The sequence below is a fragment of the Grampus griseus genome (genome assembly GCF_964374135.1).
Source record: "Grampus griseus genome assembly, chromosome: X".
Taxonomy (NCBI): Eukaryota; Metazoa; Chordata; class Mammalia; order Artiodactyla; family Delphinidae; genus Grampus; species Grampus griseus.
In genome coordinates this window covers 49,448,028-49,465,025 of record NC_138999.1, presented here as the reverse complement: position 1 = coordinate 49,465,025, position 16,998 = coordinate 49,448,028, and the positions used below count along the sequence as shown (strand labels likewise).

Genomic DNA, 16,998 nt, shown 5'->3' with positions numbered 1-16,998 from the left:
TAATTCAAAAAGAGTCATGTACCAACATGTTCACTGCAGCTCTATTTACAATAGCCAGGAGATGGAAGCAACCTAAGTGTCCATCACCAGATGAATGGATAAAGAAGATGTGTCACATATATACAATGGAATATTACTCAGCCATAAAAAGAAATGAAATTGAGTTATTTGTAGTGAGGTGGATGGACCTCGAGTCTGTCATGCAGAGTGAAGTAAATCAGAAAAAGAAAAACAAATACCGTATGCTAACACATGTATATGGAATCTAAGAAAAAGAAATAAAAGGTCATGAAGAACCTATGGTTAAGACGGCAATAAAGATACAGACCTACTGGAGAATGGACTTGAGGATATGGGCAGGGTGAAGGGTAAACTGTGACAAAGTGAGAGAGTGGCATGGACATATATACAGTACCAAACTTAAAATAGATTGCTAGTGGGAAGCAGCCGCATAGCACAGGGAGATCAGCTCAGTGCGTTTTGTCCACCTAGAGAGGTGGGATAGGGAGGGTGGGAAGGAGGGAGACACAAGAGGGAAGTGATTTGGGAACATATGTATATGTGTAACTGATTCACTTTTTTTTTAAAGTAGAAACTAACACACCATTGTAAAGCAATTATACTCCAATAAAGATGTTTAAAAAAAAATTGTTAACACTGAGTGATTGATTTAAGGTTCTATGCTAGGTGCTTTATGTATATTTTTTCATTTTATTGCCAATATTCTTAATTTCAAGTACAATAGAAACGTTATAATTAGCAATTTTGGGGTGTTTTAAGAGACACAGGACAAAACAATGATGTTACCCCTAGAATGAATAAACTTCATAAAATTATTTCTGAACATCTCTCCTAGAGCCATCATTGTCTTATCTGTCTAAATCTTCAATTTTTAAAAATTAGTTTTTACTGGAGTAAAGTTGCTTTACAATGTTGTGTTAATTTGTACTGTACAGAAAAATGAATCAGCTATACATATTCATATATCCCCTCTTTTTTGGATTTCCTTCCCATTTAGGTCACTACAGTGCATTAAGTAGAGTTCCCTGTGCGATAGAGTATGTTCTCGTTTGCGCTCTATTAATATGTAGTATCAATACTGTATATGGGTCAATCCCAATCTCCCAATTCCTCCCACACTCCTTTCCCTCTTGGTATCCATACATTTGTTCTCTGTGTCTGTGCCTGTGTCTCTATTTCTGATTTGCAAAGAGGATCATCTATACCATTTTTTCTAGATTCAACATATATGTTAATATACGATATTTGTTTTTTCTCTTTCCAACTTCCTTCACTCTGTATGACACTCTGTAGGTCCATTCATGTCTCTACAAAGGACCCAATTTCATTCCTTTTAATGTCTGAGTAATATTCCATTGTATATATGTACCACATCTTCTTCCATTCATCTTTCGATGGGCATTTAGGTTGCTTCCATTTCCTGGCTATTGTAAATAATGCTGCAATGAACATTGGGGTGCGTGTGAATATTTCAATTATGGTTTTCTCAGGGAATATGCCCAGTAATGGGAGTGCTGGGTCATATGGTAGTTCTATTTTTCGGCTTTTAAGGAATCTCCATACTGTTATCCCTAATGGCTGTATCAATTTATATTCCCACCAAGAGTGTTGGAGGGTTCCCTTTTCTCCACACCATCTGCAGCATTTATTGTTTGTAGATTTTTTGATGATGGCCAGTCTGACAGGTGTGAGGTGATACCTCATTGTAGTTTTGATTTCCGTTTCTCTAATAATTCGTGATATTGAGCATCTTTTCATGTGTTTGTTGTCAATCTGTATATCTTCTTTGGAGAAAGGTCTATTTAGGTCTTCTGTCCGTTTTTTGATTGGGTTTGTTTCTTTGATATTGTGCTGATTGAGCTGCTTGTATATTTTGGAGATTAATCCTTTGTCTGTTGCTTCTTTTGCAAATATTTTCTCCCAATTTGTGGGTTGTCTTTTGGGTTTTTTTTATGGTTTCCTTTGCTGTGGAAAGGCTTTTAAGTTTCATTAGGTCCCATTTATTTATTTTTGGTTTTATTTTCATTACTCTAAGAGGTGGGTCAAAAATATTTTGCTACAATTTATGTCAAAGGGTATTCTGCCTATGTTTTCCACTAAGAGTTTTACAGTGTCTGAGCTTACATGTAGGTCTTTAATCCATTGCGAGTTACGTTTTTTGTATGGTGTTAGGGAGTGTTCTAAATTCATTCTTTTACATGTAGCTGTCCAGTTTTCCCAGCACCGCTTATTGAAGAGGCTGTCTTCTTTCCACTGTATATTTTAGCCTACTTTGTCATAGATTAGGTGATCATAGGTGGGTGTGTTTATCTCTGGGTTTTCTATCTTGTTCCATTTATGTATATTACGGTTTTTGTGCCAGTATCATACTGTCTTGATTACTGTAGATTTGTAGTATAGTCTGAAGTAGGGAACTTGTTTCCTCCAGTTCCGTTTTTCCTCTTAAGATTGCTTTGGCATTTCAGGGTCTTTTATGTTTTCATATAAATTGTAAATATTTTTGTTCTAGTTCTGTGAAAAATGCCATTGGTAATTTGATAGGGATCGCACTGAACTTGTAGATTGTTTTCAGTAGTAGAATCATTTAGACAATATTGATTCTTCCAATCCAAGAACATGGCATATCTCTCCAACTGTTTGTGTCGTCTTTGACTTCTTTCATCAGTATCTTACAGTTTTGTGCTTGCAGATCTTTAGCCTCCGTCTGTAGGTATATTCCTATGTATTTTAGTTTTTTTGTTGCAGTGTTGAATGTGATTTTCTCCTTAATTTCTCTTTCTGATATTTCATTGATAGTGTATAGAATACAAGAGATTTCTGTGCATTAATTTTGTATCCTGCAACTTTCCCAGATTCATTGATGAGCTCTAGTAGTTTTCTGGTGGGCTCTTTAGGATTTTCTCTGTATAGTATCATGCCATCTTCCAAAAGTGACAGTTTTACTTCTACTTTTCCAATTTGTATTCCTTTTATTTCTTTTTCTTCTCTGATTGCTGTGGTTAGGACTTCCAAAACTATGTTAAATTAAAGTGGTGAGAGTGGACACCTTTGCCTTCTTCCTGATCTTAGCGGAAATGCTTTCAGTTTTTCACCATTGAGAATAAATTTTGCTGTTGGTGTGTCATATATGGCCTTTATTATGTTGAGTTAGTTTCCCTCTATGTTCACTTTATGGAGAGGTTTTTTAAATCATAAATTGGTGTTGAATTTTGTCAAAAGCTTTCTCTGCATCTATTGAGATGATCAAATGGTTTTAATTCCTTAATTTGTTAATATGGTGTATCACATTGATAGATTTTCATATAGTGAAGAATCCTTGCATTCCTGGGGTAAACTACACTTGATCATGGTGTATGATCCTTTTAATATGCTTTTGGATTCTGTTTGCTAGTATTTTGTTGAGGATTTTTGAATCTATGTTCATCAGTGATATTGGCCTGTAGTTTTCTTTCTTAGTGACATCTTTGTCTGGTTTTGGTATCAGGGTGATGGTGGCCTCGTAGAATGAGTTTGGGAGTGTTCCTCCCTCTGCAATTTTTTGGAAGAGTTTGAGAAGGATAGATGTTAACTCTTCTCCAAATATTTGATAGCATTTTCCTGTGAAGCCGTCTGGTCCTGGAACTATGTTTGTTGGAAGATTTTTAATCACAGTTTCAATTTCAATACTTGTGATTGGTCTGTTCATATTTTCTATTTCTTCCTGGTTCAGTCTTGGAAGAAATAGAAAATAGTTTTCTAATAATTTGTCTGTTTCTTCCAGGTTGTCCATTTTATTGGCACATAGTTGCTTGTAGTAGTCTCTTATGATTCTCTTTATTTCTGCAGTGTCCATTGTAACTTCTCCTTTTTCATTTCTAATTTTATTGCTTTTTGTCCTCTCCGTTGTTTTTTTGATGTGTGTGGTGAAAGTTTTATCAATTTTGTTTATCATCTCAAAGAACCAGCTTTTTAAAACATCTTTATTGGAGTATAATTGCTGTACAATGTTGTGTTAATTTCTGCTGTGTAACAAAGTGAATCAGCTATAGATATACATGTATTTCCATATAGTTTTTTTTTGCTATTGTTTTCTTTGTTTCTACTTTGTTCATTTGTACTCTGATATTTATGAGTTCTTTCCTTCTACTAAATTTGGGGGTTTTTGTCTTCTTTCTCTAGTTGCTTTAGGTGTAAGGTGAGGTTGTTGATTTGAGATTTTTCTTGTTTCTTGCGGTAGGATCATATTGCTATAAAGTTCCCTATTAAAACTGCTTTTTCTGCATTCCATAGGTTTTGGGTCATTGTGTTTTCATTGTCATTTGTTTCTAGGTATTTTTTAATTTCCTCTTTTATTTCTTCAGTGATCTCTTGCTTATTTAGCAGCATATTGTTTAAGCTCCATGTGTTTGTACTTTTTACAGTTTTTGTTTTCCGTATTTGATTTCTAACCTCATAGGGCTGTGTTTGGAAAAAAATGCTTGATATGATTTCAATTTTCTTAAATTTACTGAGGCTTGATTTGTGATCTAAGATGTGATCTATCTTGGAAAATATTCCGTGTGCACTTGAGAAGAAAGTGTATTGTCACTTTCTGGTGGAATGTCCTATAATTAAGATTCTTGGTCTATTTTGTCTTTTAAAGCTTGTGGTTCCTTATTTATTTTCTGTCTGGATGATCTGTCCATTGGTGTAAGTGGGGTGTTAATGTCCCCCGCAATTATTGTGTTAATGTCTATTTCACCTTTTATGACTGTTAACATTTGCCTTATGTATTGAAGTGCTTTTACGTCAGGTGCATAAATATTTACAATTGTTATATCTTCTTCTTGGATGGATCCCTTAATCATTATGTAGTGTCCTTCCTTGTCTCTTGTAATAGTGTTTATTTTAAAGTCTATCTTTTCTGATATGAGTATTGATACTTCAGTTTTCTTTTGATTCCCATTTGCATGGAATATCTTTTTCCATCCCCTCAGTTTCAGTCTGTATGTGTCCCTAGGTCTGAAGTGGGTCTCTTGTAGAGAGTATATATATGGGTCTCATATTTGCATCCATTCAGCCAGTCTGTGTCTTTTGGTTAGAGCATTTCATCCATTTACTTCTAAGGTAATTATTGATATGTATGTTCCTATTACCATCTTCTTAATTGTTTTAGATTTGTTTTTGTAAGTCTTTTTCTTCTCTTGTGTTTCCCACTTAGAGAAATTCCTTTAGCATTTGTTTTAAAGCTGGTTTTGTGGTGGTGAATTCTCTTAGTTTTGCTTGTCTGTAAATTTTTTGATTTCTCCATCAAATCTGAATGAGGTTCTCACTGGGTAAAGTAATCTTCATTGTAGCTTTTTCCCTTTTGTCACTTTAAATATATCCTTCCACTGCTTTCTGGCCTGAAGAACTTCTGGTGAAAAATCAACTGAAAACCTCATGGAGATTCCCTTGTATGTTATTATTTGATTTTCCCTTGTTGCTTTTAATATTTTTTCTTTGTAGTTAGTTTTTGATAGATTGATTAATATATGTCTCAGCATGTATTTTTGGGGTTTATCCTGTGTGGGACTCTCTGTGCTTCCTGCACTTGATTGTCTATTTCCCTTCCCATATTATGGAAGTTTTCAACTACAATCTCTTCAAATATTTTCTCAGGCCCTTCCCCTGCCTCTTCTTCTTCTGGGACCACTATAATTCAAATGTTGGTGTGTTTAATGTTGTCCCAATTGTCTTTGAGACTATCCTCATTCCTTTTCATTGTTTTTTCTTTAGTCTGGTCCTTGGCAGTTATTTCCCCCATTCTATCCTCCAGTTCACTTATCCATTGTTTTGCCTCAGTTATTCTGCTATTGATTCCTTCTAGTGTATTTTTCACTTAGTTATTGTGTTTTTCATCACTGATTGTTTTTTAGTTCTTCTAGGTCCTTGTTAAATATTTCTTGTATCTTCTTGATCAATGCCTCCATTCTATTTGAAAGATCTTGGATCATCTTTACTATCATTACTCTGAATTCTTTTTCAGGTAGATTGCCTATTTCCTCTTCATTTATTTGATCTTTTTGGATTTTACAATGCTCTTTTGTCTGCAACATATTTCTCTGTCATTTCATTTTGTCTAACCTGCTGTGTTTATTGTCTCCTTTCCACAGACTGCAAGGCCGTAGTTCCTCTTGCTTCTGTTGTCTGCCCCCTAGTGAGTGAGGTTGGTTCAAGGGTTTGTATATGCTGTCCTGTGGGAAGGACTGGTTCCTGCGACCTGGTGGGTAGAGCTGAGTCTTTTTCCTCTGAAGGGGAAGGCTCCATCATGTGTTCTGTTTTGGTGTGTGTTTGAGCTTAGTACGACTTTAGCAAGCCTGTCTGCTGATGAGTGGGGCTGTGTTTCTGTCTTGCTGGTTGTTTGGCATGAGGTTTCCAGCACTGGAGCCTTTAGGCAGTTTTGTGGGGCTGGGCCTTTGTGTTGATATAGATACCTCCAAGAGCACACACGCATACCAATTAGTATTCCCTGGACCCAGAAATTCTCTGGCAGTCCATCTTCCTGTACTCAGTGCTCCCACCCCAGAGGCCCAGGCCTGACTCCTGACCAGGAAACCAAGAGCCCAAAAGCTGTACAGTTTGGCCAGAGAAAAAAGAAAGGAAAGAAAAGAAAACAAACAAACAAAACCCAAGACAAGTAGCAAAAGCAACAGCAAACAAACAGCAGCAACAGCAACACAACACACACACACATAGAAAAAATAAAAAAGACAAAACAAGACAAAACAAAACAAGAGAACAAACAAAATAATTCAAAAATGAGAACAGCCAATAAGGACTAAACTAACAAAAACAAAAGTAAAAAATAAAACAAAATCAGAAAACAAACAAACAATTTTCTGTTGTTTCTGTTGTGAAGAAAACATAAAAACAATCAAAAAATAAAAATAAATAAATAAAATAAACAAGAACATAAAACAAGAATAAAACCACAAAACAACAAAAAAGTAAAGTAAAAAAATATATATATATAAAGGAAAAGTAAATGATAAAAAGTAATAAAAGCAACAACATTAACAACTGAACAAAATGAAACAAACAAAAAAGAATAATAGTAAGAAATATTTTTCTGGGGCCTCCTCTGTCAGTGTCCTTGCTCCCACAGTGTGCCAGAGTCAATCCGCCCCTCCTCAGGAGGCTTTCCAATACCTCTACGTAAGTCTCTGGACCTGCTGCAGGCACTGTAAGACCAGCTCAGGCACTGACCTGGCCCAACTCCCACATGTACTTACACCCAAAGTTCACTTCTGCAAAGGCTAGACTGCTCTCAATTGTGGGAACACTCATTGTCTATTCAGGTATTCCAGAGATGCAGGATTTACCAAGCTGATCTCAGGGATTTTATCCATGGCTTGGGCAGCTTCATGGAAAGATTTCCATTCCTCTTCCTTAGTCGCACCACCTGTGGAGCTCAGCTTTGGTTTTGACCCCACCTCTGTGTGTGCACCACCCCCTCAGGCTTCTGTTCCTTGTCTAGGTGAGAGTGAGGGAAAGCAGCAACTGCATGGGGCATGCTTACTCACTCAAGCCAGGGAGGAGTGTGGTGGCCACAATTGGAGTGTGTGTAAGTTTTCTGTGGTGGTGGAACCAGCAGGCACTTGTAACAGTCTGTGGTGCACTTGCTTTGGTGGGAGTGCCTCCCAGTGTCTGTGGAGGCAGGAGCTGTCATGTGGGGGCAGGTGGCAGCCCTGCCCCCACCACGTACCTCTCAATAACGGGCCTCATTTCTAGGCAGACCACACTTCCTCTAGGAATTTTCCTGGCTGCACATGCCCTCACTCTCACGCCCTCTGCTGTATCCATGCAGTCAACAGCACTCCTCTCTCCAGATAAATTCTCCCAACCCCATGATTTAGCACTCAACCCCTGTCACCATCAGTGGACTCTCGTCCCAGGTAGGGGTGCCCAGTGCTGATTCCCAAGGAGGTTTTGGGATGAGTGGCACTCAGGCCCCCAAAGCCCATGGAAAGAGGAGAACCCCACCCGAGGGATGGGCAGGCCTGCTCAAATCAGAGCCCCTCCCAGTGCCCACAGAGGCCCAAGAAGGCAGTGGGCAGGGAAAGGGGTTGTAATGGCAGCTCCACCACTTGTGCACCACTCAACAATGACACCTTGCTTCTATGGTGTCCTGAGCTTTTTCTGCAGACTTTCCTGTTGTGGAGCTCCTTATTCCTTTCCCTTCAGGCTGTCTTTTCACAGCCAACAGCTGTCCCCTCCATGGGTCCATGCTCTAAACCCCACTTTCCAGCACCCAGTCCCTTCCGTGACAGTAGACTCACGACTCAGACTGGAATGCGCAGAGCTTTGGTGTAGAGCATGCATGCAGTTCTTACTTTGTCCTGCCTTCCACAGACCATCTGCTGCATTTTCCTTAGATCTCCAAAAGGTCCCTTGCTGTCCCAGCTGATTTCCCCACCATGAGGGAGTTTTTCAGAGTGTGGGGACCTCCCCTCACCTTCAGCTTCCCACCAGGGTTGCTGGTCCCTTTTTTGATTCCTCTTTTCTTTTTCTCTCCTTTCTTCCTTCCTACCCAGTTGTGTGGGGATTTTTCTTGTCCTTTTAGGTGTCTGAAGTCTTCTGCTAATGTTCAGCAAGTGCTCTATCAGAAGTGTTCCATTTCTAGATGTACTTTTTAAGAATGATGAATTCCACCTCCTCCTATTCCACATCTTCCTTTGCCCCCCAAATCTTCAATTTCTGATAGCCCAATCCCTCCTATCTACCCACCAGCAACCTCTCCACTCTATTTTTAAGTCCAAACCATCATTTTCCACAGGGACAATAATTTAAATCTGTCAAAACTTTATTAATATCCTCACACACATAAACAAGCCTTGCAACAAAACACCTCCCTCCTTATGACTCATACTACTTAAATAGTAATAGAGAAATAAAAATAGTGGAATCTCCCTCTGGTTCTCAAATGTTTAAAGACATATTCTGTCAACAAATTAACCCTAAACTACATGTCAAATTAAAAAAAACAGTGCAAAATCTGGGGAAATATCTCTGGTGTGAGGAGCTGCTGAAAGTGTTGGAAGATGGGACCAGTGGAATGCTGGTCCATAGAAAAAGGAAAGGGACAAGGGAGAATTCCTGGAACATAAGGACTTTATGTATTTCGATTTTTGGCATTGGATGTCTGTATATTTTGATCATGGCTCTGTCACATACCAGCTGTGTGACCGTAGGAAAATAATTTAATTTCTCTGGGTCACACTCTTCACATCTATAAGACTGGAATCATTAATTTTTGTAAAAGCAGTTGAAATGATTAAATAAGAAAACATGTATAAAGTAACTAGTAGGATACAAATTCATTTGATGTGCTGTTTGTATTTCATAAGTGTGTTTAAAATGTTTATAATTTCACAATACTGGCTATTTTCATTTTATTTATATATATAAATTAATAAACAGAAACATCAATCAAATAGAGTGGGGAGACTACAATGGGGAGCTGTCATGCCCTGCCACTATATCAGAGCCCAACAGGAAGAAGAAAACCTCCTCTTCTTCCTGGCAAAGACTCAGCCAAAGTAAAGCCATGGACTCTTTGTTCACTATAGCCTTCCCAAATTCCTTTTCCTCTCTGTAAAAGCCTTGTCCTGTGAGGGACTTGTGCTTGGCTAACCATGGTTGCAGACCTTGAATTTCAATTCTCTCCTGGTCCCAAATAAAGCCGTCTTTGCTGGAGAAGTATCTGGCTGTCTGTTTATTTTTAGGTCAATATACAGCAACCATGTATGTCAAGTGATTACAGTTTTCACTTTTTTGTAGCAATATAAATTTTCATTCAAAAATGATTAAGTTAATGCAAGTGATTCAATTGTATTAAGTATATTAATTAAAAACAACAGAGTTGTTGTGCAAACAAGACAAAAATCCTAAAGATGGTATATGAATGACTGAGACCCAGAAAATGCCACATTATGTCATGATATGATAGGAACTGTTCTAGTCACTGGGTAGGATGTCATAGAAAACAAATCCACGTTTTGTGCCCTTAATACCTCATAGCTCTCAAAAAGGGTTGACTTGGCAACTAAAAATGTAAAAGTCGCATATAATACCTTTTCAAAATACCATCTACTATAATAAATCCACATTGGAAAGTGTGGGGTGAAGGGAGGGCTCTCTTATTAGAGTCACTATCAAAGACTCATTAATTCAGCAAGCTTTCAATGATGAAGGCTTTTTCTGGATGTTAGATATGTAAAATCCAATGAAATGTATTCTTTGCCATCAAACATGTTACAGTCAATAGGAGTCTGGAGGAAGCAGACATATAAATAGAAAAGCTCAACAAAGGGTAGGAAGTGCTGAATTAGAAGTCAAGGCAGGGCTTCCCAGGTGGCGCAGTGGTTGAGAGTCCACCTGCCGATGCAGGGGACATGGGTTCGTGCCCCAGTCTGGGAAGATCCCACATGCTGTGGAGTGGCTGGGTCCGTGAGCCATGGCTGCAGAGCCTGTGCATCCAGAGTCTGTGCTCCACAACGGGAGAGGCCACGACAGTGAGAGGCCTGCATACCGCAAAAAAAGAAAAAAGAAAGAAGTCAGGGCAGGTCCCAGTAGGAAATCAAAGGAAGGAAATGCAAGAAACTGAGTCCAGAAAATACACCAAGATGGCATGGCAATAGCAATAAATGAAAAGCTTGAGAGAGTAAAAATGTTCAGCTGTACTTGATAATTCCATTGAACATTGGGTTCACATCCTTGATTCTGTTGATAAAAGTCTGAACAACATCTATGCATTTCACCTGAAAAATACAATAATTTAGTTAGTGGGTGTTTATTTACTGAACAATTCATCTATTCAACAAGTATTTAATGAACGTCTGGTATGTGCATCAATCACTTTGCATTTGGGACATCTTCAGTGAATTAGCCAGTGCAGCCCACTGAGAGGGGGTAAAAGATGTCTATTTTGAAGCTAAGAAATCAGGAGTACACCAGTACTAGAAGGCTCTGAACAATGATTAGAGATAAAAGGCATGAACTCCCCTCTATGTTGATGACATATTTAAGATCATTTAAAAATCAAAATTGAGGGCTTCCGTGGTGGCGCAGTGGTTGAGAGTCTGCCTGCCAATGCAGGGGACACGGGTTTGTGCCCCGGTCTGGGAAGATCCCACATGCCGTGGAGCTGCTGGGCCCGTGAGCCATGGCCATTGAGCCTGCGCATCCGGAGCCTGTGCTCCACAACGGGAGAGGCCACAACAGTGAGAAGCCTGCGTACCGCAAAAAAAAAAAAAAAAAAAATCAAAATTGAGTAACTATGTTTCCAGCAGCCAAAATGGAGCAGGGTAAGCATTGTAGATGTTATTTCAGACATTCCTGCATCACTGAGAACTTGAGCATTCTGAACTGTATCAAACTCAAGGACACCACCAGCCGCCAGCCATTTTCAAAACAGCAGCTGCTAGCTGCAATCAGGTAGTTTCAAAATTCCCACCCCTGGGCTTCCCTGGTGGCGCAGTGGTTGAGAATCTGCCACTAATGCAGTGGACACGGGTTTGAGCCCTGGTCTGGGAGGATCTGACGTGCTGCGGAGTGACTAGGCCCGTGAGCCACAACTACTGAGCCTGTGTGTCTGGAGCCTGTGCTCCGCAACGAGAGAGGCCTGCGCACCGTGATGAAGAGTGGCCCCTGCTTGCCACAACTAGAGAAAGCCCTCACACAGAAACGAAGACCAAAAACAGGAAAAATAAATAAAATAAATTAATAAACTCCTACCCCCAACATCTAAAAAAAAAAAAATCCCACCCCCGTTTCACAACTATGTAATCATTATTGTTTCAAAAGCTCAACCAACACTTGCTTAACAAGCATTCTTACTTCTTGTGAGTTCCAACTGTCATTCTTTTTTTTTTTTTTTTTTTTTGTGGTACGCAGGCCTCTCACTGTTGTGGCCTCTTCCGTTGAGGAGCACAGACTCCGGATGCGCAGGCTCAGCAGCCATGGCTCATGGGGCCAGCCGCTCCATGGCATGTGGGATCCTCCCAGACCAGGGCACAAACCCACGTTCCCTGCATCGGCAGTCAGACTCTCAACGACTGTGCCACCAGGGAAACCCCCAACTGTCATTCTTTTTTTAACATCTTTATTGGGGTATAATTGTTTTACAATGGTGTGTTAGTTTCTGCTTTATAACAAAGTGAATCAGTTATACATATACATATGTTCCCATATGTCTTCCCTCTTGCGTCTCCCTCCCTCCCACCCTCCCTATCCCACCCCTCCAGGTGGTCACAAAGCACCAAGCTGATCTCCCTGTGCTATGCAGCTGCTTCCCACTAGCTATCCACCTTACTTTTGGTAGTGTATATATGTCCATGCCTCTGTCTCACTTTGTCACAGCTCACCCTTCCTCCTCCCCATATCCTCAAGTCCGTTCTCTAGTAGGTGTGTGTCTTTATTCCTGTCTTAACCCTAGGTTCTTCATGACATTTTTTTCTTAAATTCCATATATGTCTGTTAGCATACGGTATTTGTCTTTCTCTTTCTGACTTACTTCACTCTGTATGACAGACTGTATGTCTATCCACCTCATTACAAATAGCTCAATTTCGGTTTTTTTTATGGCTGAGTAATATTCCATTGTATATATGTGACATATCTTCTTTATCCATTCATCCGATGATGGACACTTAGGTTGTTTCCATCTCCAGGCTATTGTAAATAGAGCTGCAATGAACATTTTGGTACATGACTCTTTTTGAATTATGGTTTTCTCAGGGTATATGCCCAGTAGTGGGATTTCTGTGTCATATGGTAGTTCTATTTGTAGTTTTTTAAGGAACCTCCATACTGTTCTCCATAGTGGCTGAACCAATTCACATTCCCACCAGCAGTGCAAGAGTGTTCCCTTTTATCCACACCCTCTCCAGCATTTATTGTTTATAAACTTTTAAGGATGGCCATTCTGGCCACTGTGGGGTGATTCTAGCTTTGATTTTCATTTCTCTAATAATTAGCTATGTTGTTCATTTTTTTCAAATGCCTCTTGGCTATATATGTGTCTTCTTTTGGGAAATGTCTATTTAGATCTCCTGCCCATTTTTTGCATGGGTTGTTTGTTCTTTTGATATTGAGCTATAGGAGTTGTTTGTACGTTTTGGAGATGAATCCCTTGTTGGTCAAATAGTTTGCAAATATTTTCTTCCATTCCATAGGTTGTCTTTTCATTTTCTTTATCATTTTCTTTGCTGTGCAAAAGTTTTAAGTTTAATTAGGTCCCATTTGTTTCTTTCTGTTTTTATTTCCATTACTCTAGGAAACAGATCCAACAAGATATTGCTGCAATTTATGTCAAAGAGTGTTTCCTTATGTTTTTTTCTAGGAGTTTTATAGTAGGTCTCTAATCTAGTAGGTCTCATTTAGGTCTCTAATCCATTTTGAGTTTATTTTTGTATATAGTGTTAGAGAGTGTTCTAATTTCATTGTTTTACGTGTAGCTTTCCAGTTTTCCCAGCACAATTTCTTGAAGAGACTGCTTTTCTCCCTTGTATATTCTTGCCTCCTTTCTTGTAAATTAATTTACCATAAGTGGGTGGGTTTATTTCTGGACTTCCTATGCTGCTCCATTGATCTATATTTCTGTTTTTGTGCCAGCACCATACTAGTTTAATGACTGTAGCATTGTAGTATAGTCTGAAGTCAGGGAGACTGATTCCTCCAGCTCCATTCTTTCTCAAGATTGCTTTGGCTATTCGGGGTCTTTTGTGTTTCCATACAAATGTTAATTTTTTTGTTATAGTTCTGTGAAAACTGTCATTGTTAATTTGATTAGGATGGCATTGAATCTGTAGATTGCCTTGGGTAGTATAGTCAGTTTAACAATATTGATTCTTCCAACACAAGAACATGGTATATCTTTCCATCTGTTTGTGTCTTTGATTCCTTTCATCAAATTCTTATAGTTTTTGGAGTGCAGGTCTTTTGTCTCCTTAGGTAGATTGATTCCTATGTATCCTATTCTTTTTGATGTGATGGTAAATGAGATTGCTTCCTTAATTTCTCTTTCTGATCTTTCCTTGTTAGTGTATAGAAATGCAAAAGATTTCTGTGTATTATTTTTGTATCCTGCAACTTTACCAAATTCACTGATGAGACCTAGTAGTTTTCTTGTAGTGTCTTTAGAAGTTTCTATGTATAGTATCATGTCATCTGCAAACAGTGACAAGATTACTTCTTCTTTTCCAGTTTGAGTTCCTTTTATTTACTTTTCTTCTCTGATTGCCATGGTTAGGTTTTCCAAAACTATGTTAAATAAAAGTGTCAAGAGTGGACATCCTTGCCTTGTTCTTACCTTAGAGGAAATGTTTTCAGCTTTTCACCATTGAATATGTGGTCTCATCATATATAACCCTTATTATGTTGATGTATGTTCACTCTATGCCCATATTCTTGAGTGTTTTATGATAATTTGATTTTGAATTTTATGAAAAGCTTTTTCTGAGTCTATTGAGATGATATATGGTTTTTATTCTTCAATTTGTTAATGTGGTGTATCACATTGATTGATTTGCAGACATTGAATAACCCTTGCATCCTTGGAATAAATCCCACTTGATCTTGGTTTATGATCCTTTTAATATATTGTTGGATTTGGTTTTCTAGTATTCTGTTGCGGATTTTTTGCATCTATATTCTTCAGTGATATTGGCCTGTAATTTTCTCTTTTTGTAGTATCTTTGTCTGGTTTTGGTATCAGGGTGATTGTGACCTCATAGAATGAGTTTGGAAGTGTTCTCTCCTGCAATTTTTTGGAAGAGATTCAGAAGGATAGGTGTTAACTCTTCTCTAAATGTTTTTAGAATTTGCCTGTGAAGCTATCTGGTCCTGTACTTTTGTTTCTTGGGATTTTTAAAATCACATATTCAATTTCACTAGTTATCATTGATCTGTTAATATTTTCTATTTCTTCCTGATTCAGTCTTGAGAGATTGTACATTTCTAAGAATTTGTCCATTTCTTCTAAGTTTTCCATTTTCCTAGTGTATTATTGCTCATAGCATTCTCTTACAGTCCTTTGTATTTCTGTATTGTCGATTGTAACTTCTCCTTTGAATTTTTATCTTTTTTAAAAATTAACTTGTAAGAATTCTTAATATAGTAAATGTTTAACCTGTTATGTATCTTATATATTTATGATATTCTCACCAGTAAGTTGTCTACCTTTTAATATTTTTCAAAGTTGTTAAAACATAATTTAAATATTTGTATGTTTTAAACAGGTCTGTTTAATTTCCCTTTTCCATTACATTCACCAATATTATCCTTAGTATCTTTTCTCAACTGTTTATCAGTTAACAATTTACATAAATTTTCTCTCTTTTTTGTAATTTCCTTTTTTTCTACTAATGCAGATAGATGCTTGCCTGGAGTTGGGACCACTAGGGCATGGTCAGTGCTGTCTGTCCTAGTTTTACCTCCTGCCAATTCCTCACACACACATTCTTTGCTCCAACTACACCAAGCTATTTGCAATTCCTTACAACAGTGGTCTTCAAACTGTAACTGCTATTTAAAATAATTAGCATGGGGCTTCCCTGGTGGCGCAGTGGTTGAGAGTCCGCCTGCCAATGCAGGGGATGCGGGTTCGTGCCCCGGTCCGGGAAGATCCCACATGCCGCGGAGCGGCTGCGCCTGTGAGCCATGGCCGCTGAGCCTGCGCGTCCGGAGCCTGTGCTCCGTGATGGGAGAGGCCACAGCAGTGAGAGGCCCGCGTACCGCAAAAAAAATAAAATAAAAAAAAATAATTAGCATGCTCCCTAATGTATCTGCATATACTTATGTATAGATTATATTGTACTGTGCTAATACAGATTTTAAGATCATAGCCTATGGACTAACATGAAATGCACGTTACAGAACAAAAATAAAGAAAAATTGAAGTATAAGATTCTTTTTTATAGTCGTAGTATTTTTCCACACTTCAAAGTATTATTTTGTGCACTCCCAGAGGTGTTTGCACACATGCCTCCAACCTTGAAGACCCTAACCTAAACTACAGTTGGTATCCACGCCCAGTTTCTTTTTGCTGTTCCCCTAAAACATACACAACTATTCAAACCTCAATACTCAACTCAGACACCAAAATTTTAGGAAGACTTTTCTGACCACTAAAATCTCCAATCTGATTAGATACTCTTCATTTGCATTTCCAGCACACCATATTTTGCCCTATCACAGCACTCAACACACTGTACTGTAATTAAACATCACCCTCCCCAAAAGAGTGGAAATTCTCTATGGTAAGGATCCTATATTAGTCACCTCTATATTACGAGAGCCTGGAACAGAGAACGTTTTCAAAGAGTATTGATTCATTAAGTGAATAAATGAATGGAGCCATCATAATTTTGTTTGCACACTCCTCACAGAATCTATGCCATCTCACATACACACAAAGTACTTAACAAACTACAACTAATGTAGATAAAACCATAGATTATATATGAAAATATACACCCACTTCAGCAAACATTATACTCATAATAAAAATATGAACCTTTACACATGGATGGACATGCACACATTCTCAACTATGAAAAATAAAGATCTTCCAGTTGTCTTTTCACAAATACCTATATAAAACCAAACACATATTTTAATAATCACAAAAATCTGATTAGGGTAGGCAAAAAGTTGTAAGCCTTGAAAAATAGTAAAAAAAAAAAAAAAGTAAAAAAAGAAGAAATGATATGATTTGAACACATGCTCTCCACCAAGAAAATATGGATTTTTTCATATATATATTTTCTTCTTTTACATTATTCTTTTTCTATTTTTTATTTTTTTAACGTATTTATTGGGGTATAACTGCTTTAGAATGGTGCGTTAGTTTCTGATTTATAAAAATGTGAATCAGTTATACATATACATATGTTCCCATATCTCTGCCCTCTTGCGTCTCCCTCCCTCCCACCATCCCTACCACACCCCTCCAGGTGGTCACAAAGCACCGAGCTG

The 16,998-nt window shown here is 38.1% G+C and overlaps 1 protein-coding gene across 1 annotated transcript in view; it reads right to left on the bottom strand.

Annotated features, from left to right (window-relative positions):
- Positions 1–16,998, bottom strand: part of FAAH2 (fatty acid amide hydrolase 2) — a gene marked incomplete at both ends in the record, with an annotated part of 54,066 nt that overhangs the window by 30,165 nt on the left and 6,903 nt on the right. Inside the window, 1 exon segment of the mRNA XM_082682054.1 lies at positions 10,705–10,781. Coding sequence (XP_082538180.1) covers positions 10,705–10,781 — 77 coding nt within the window.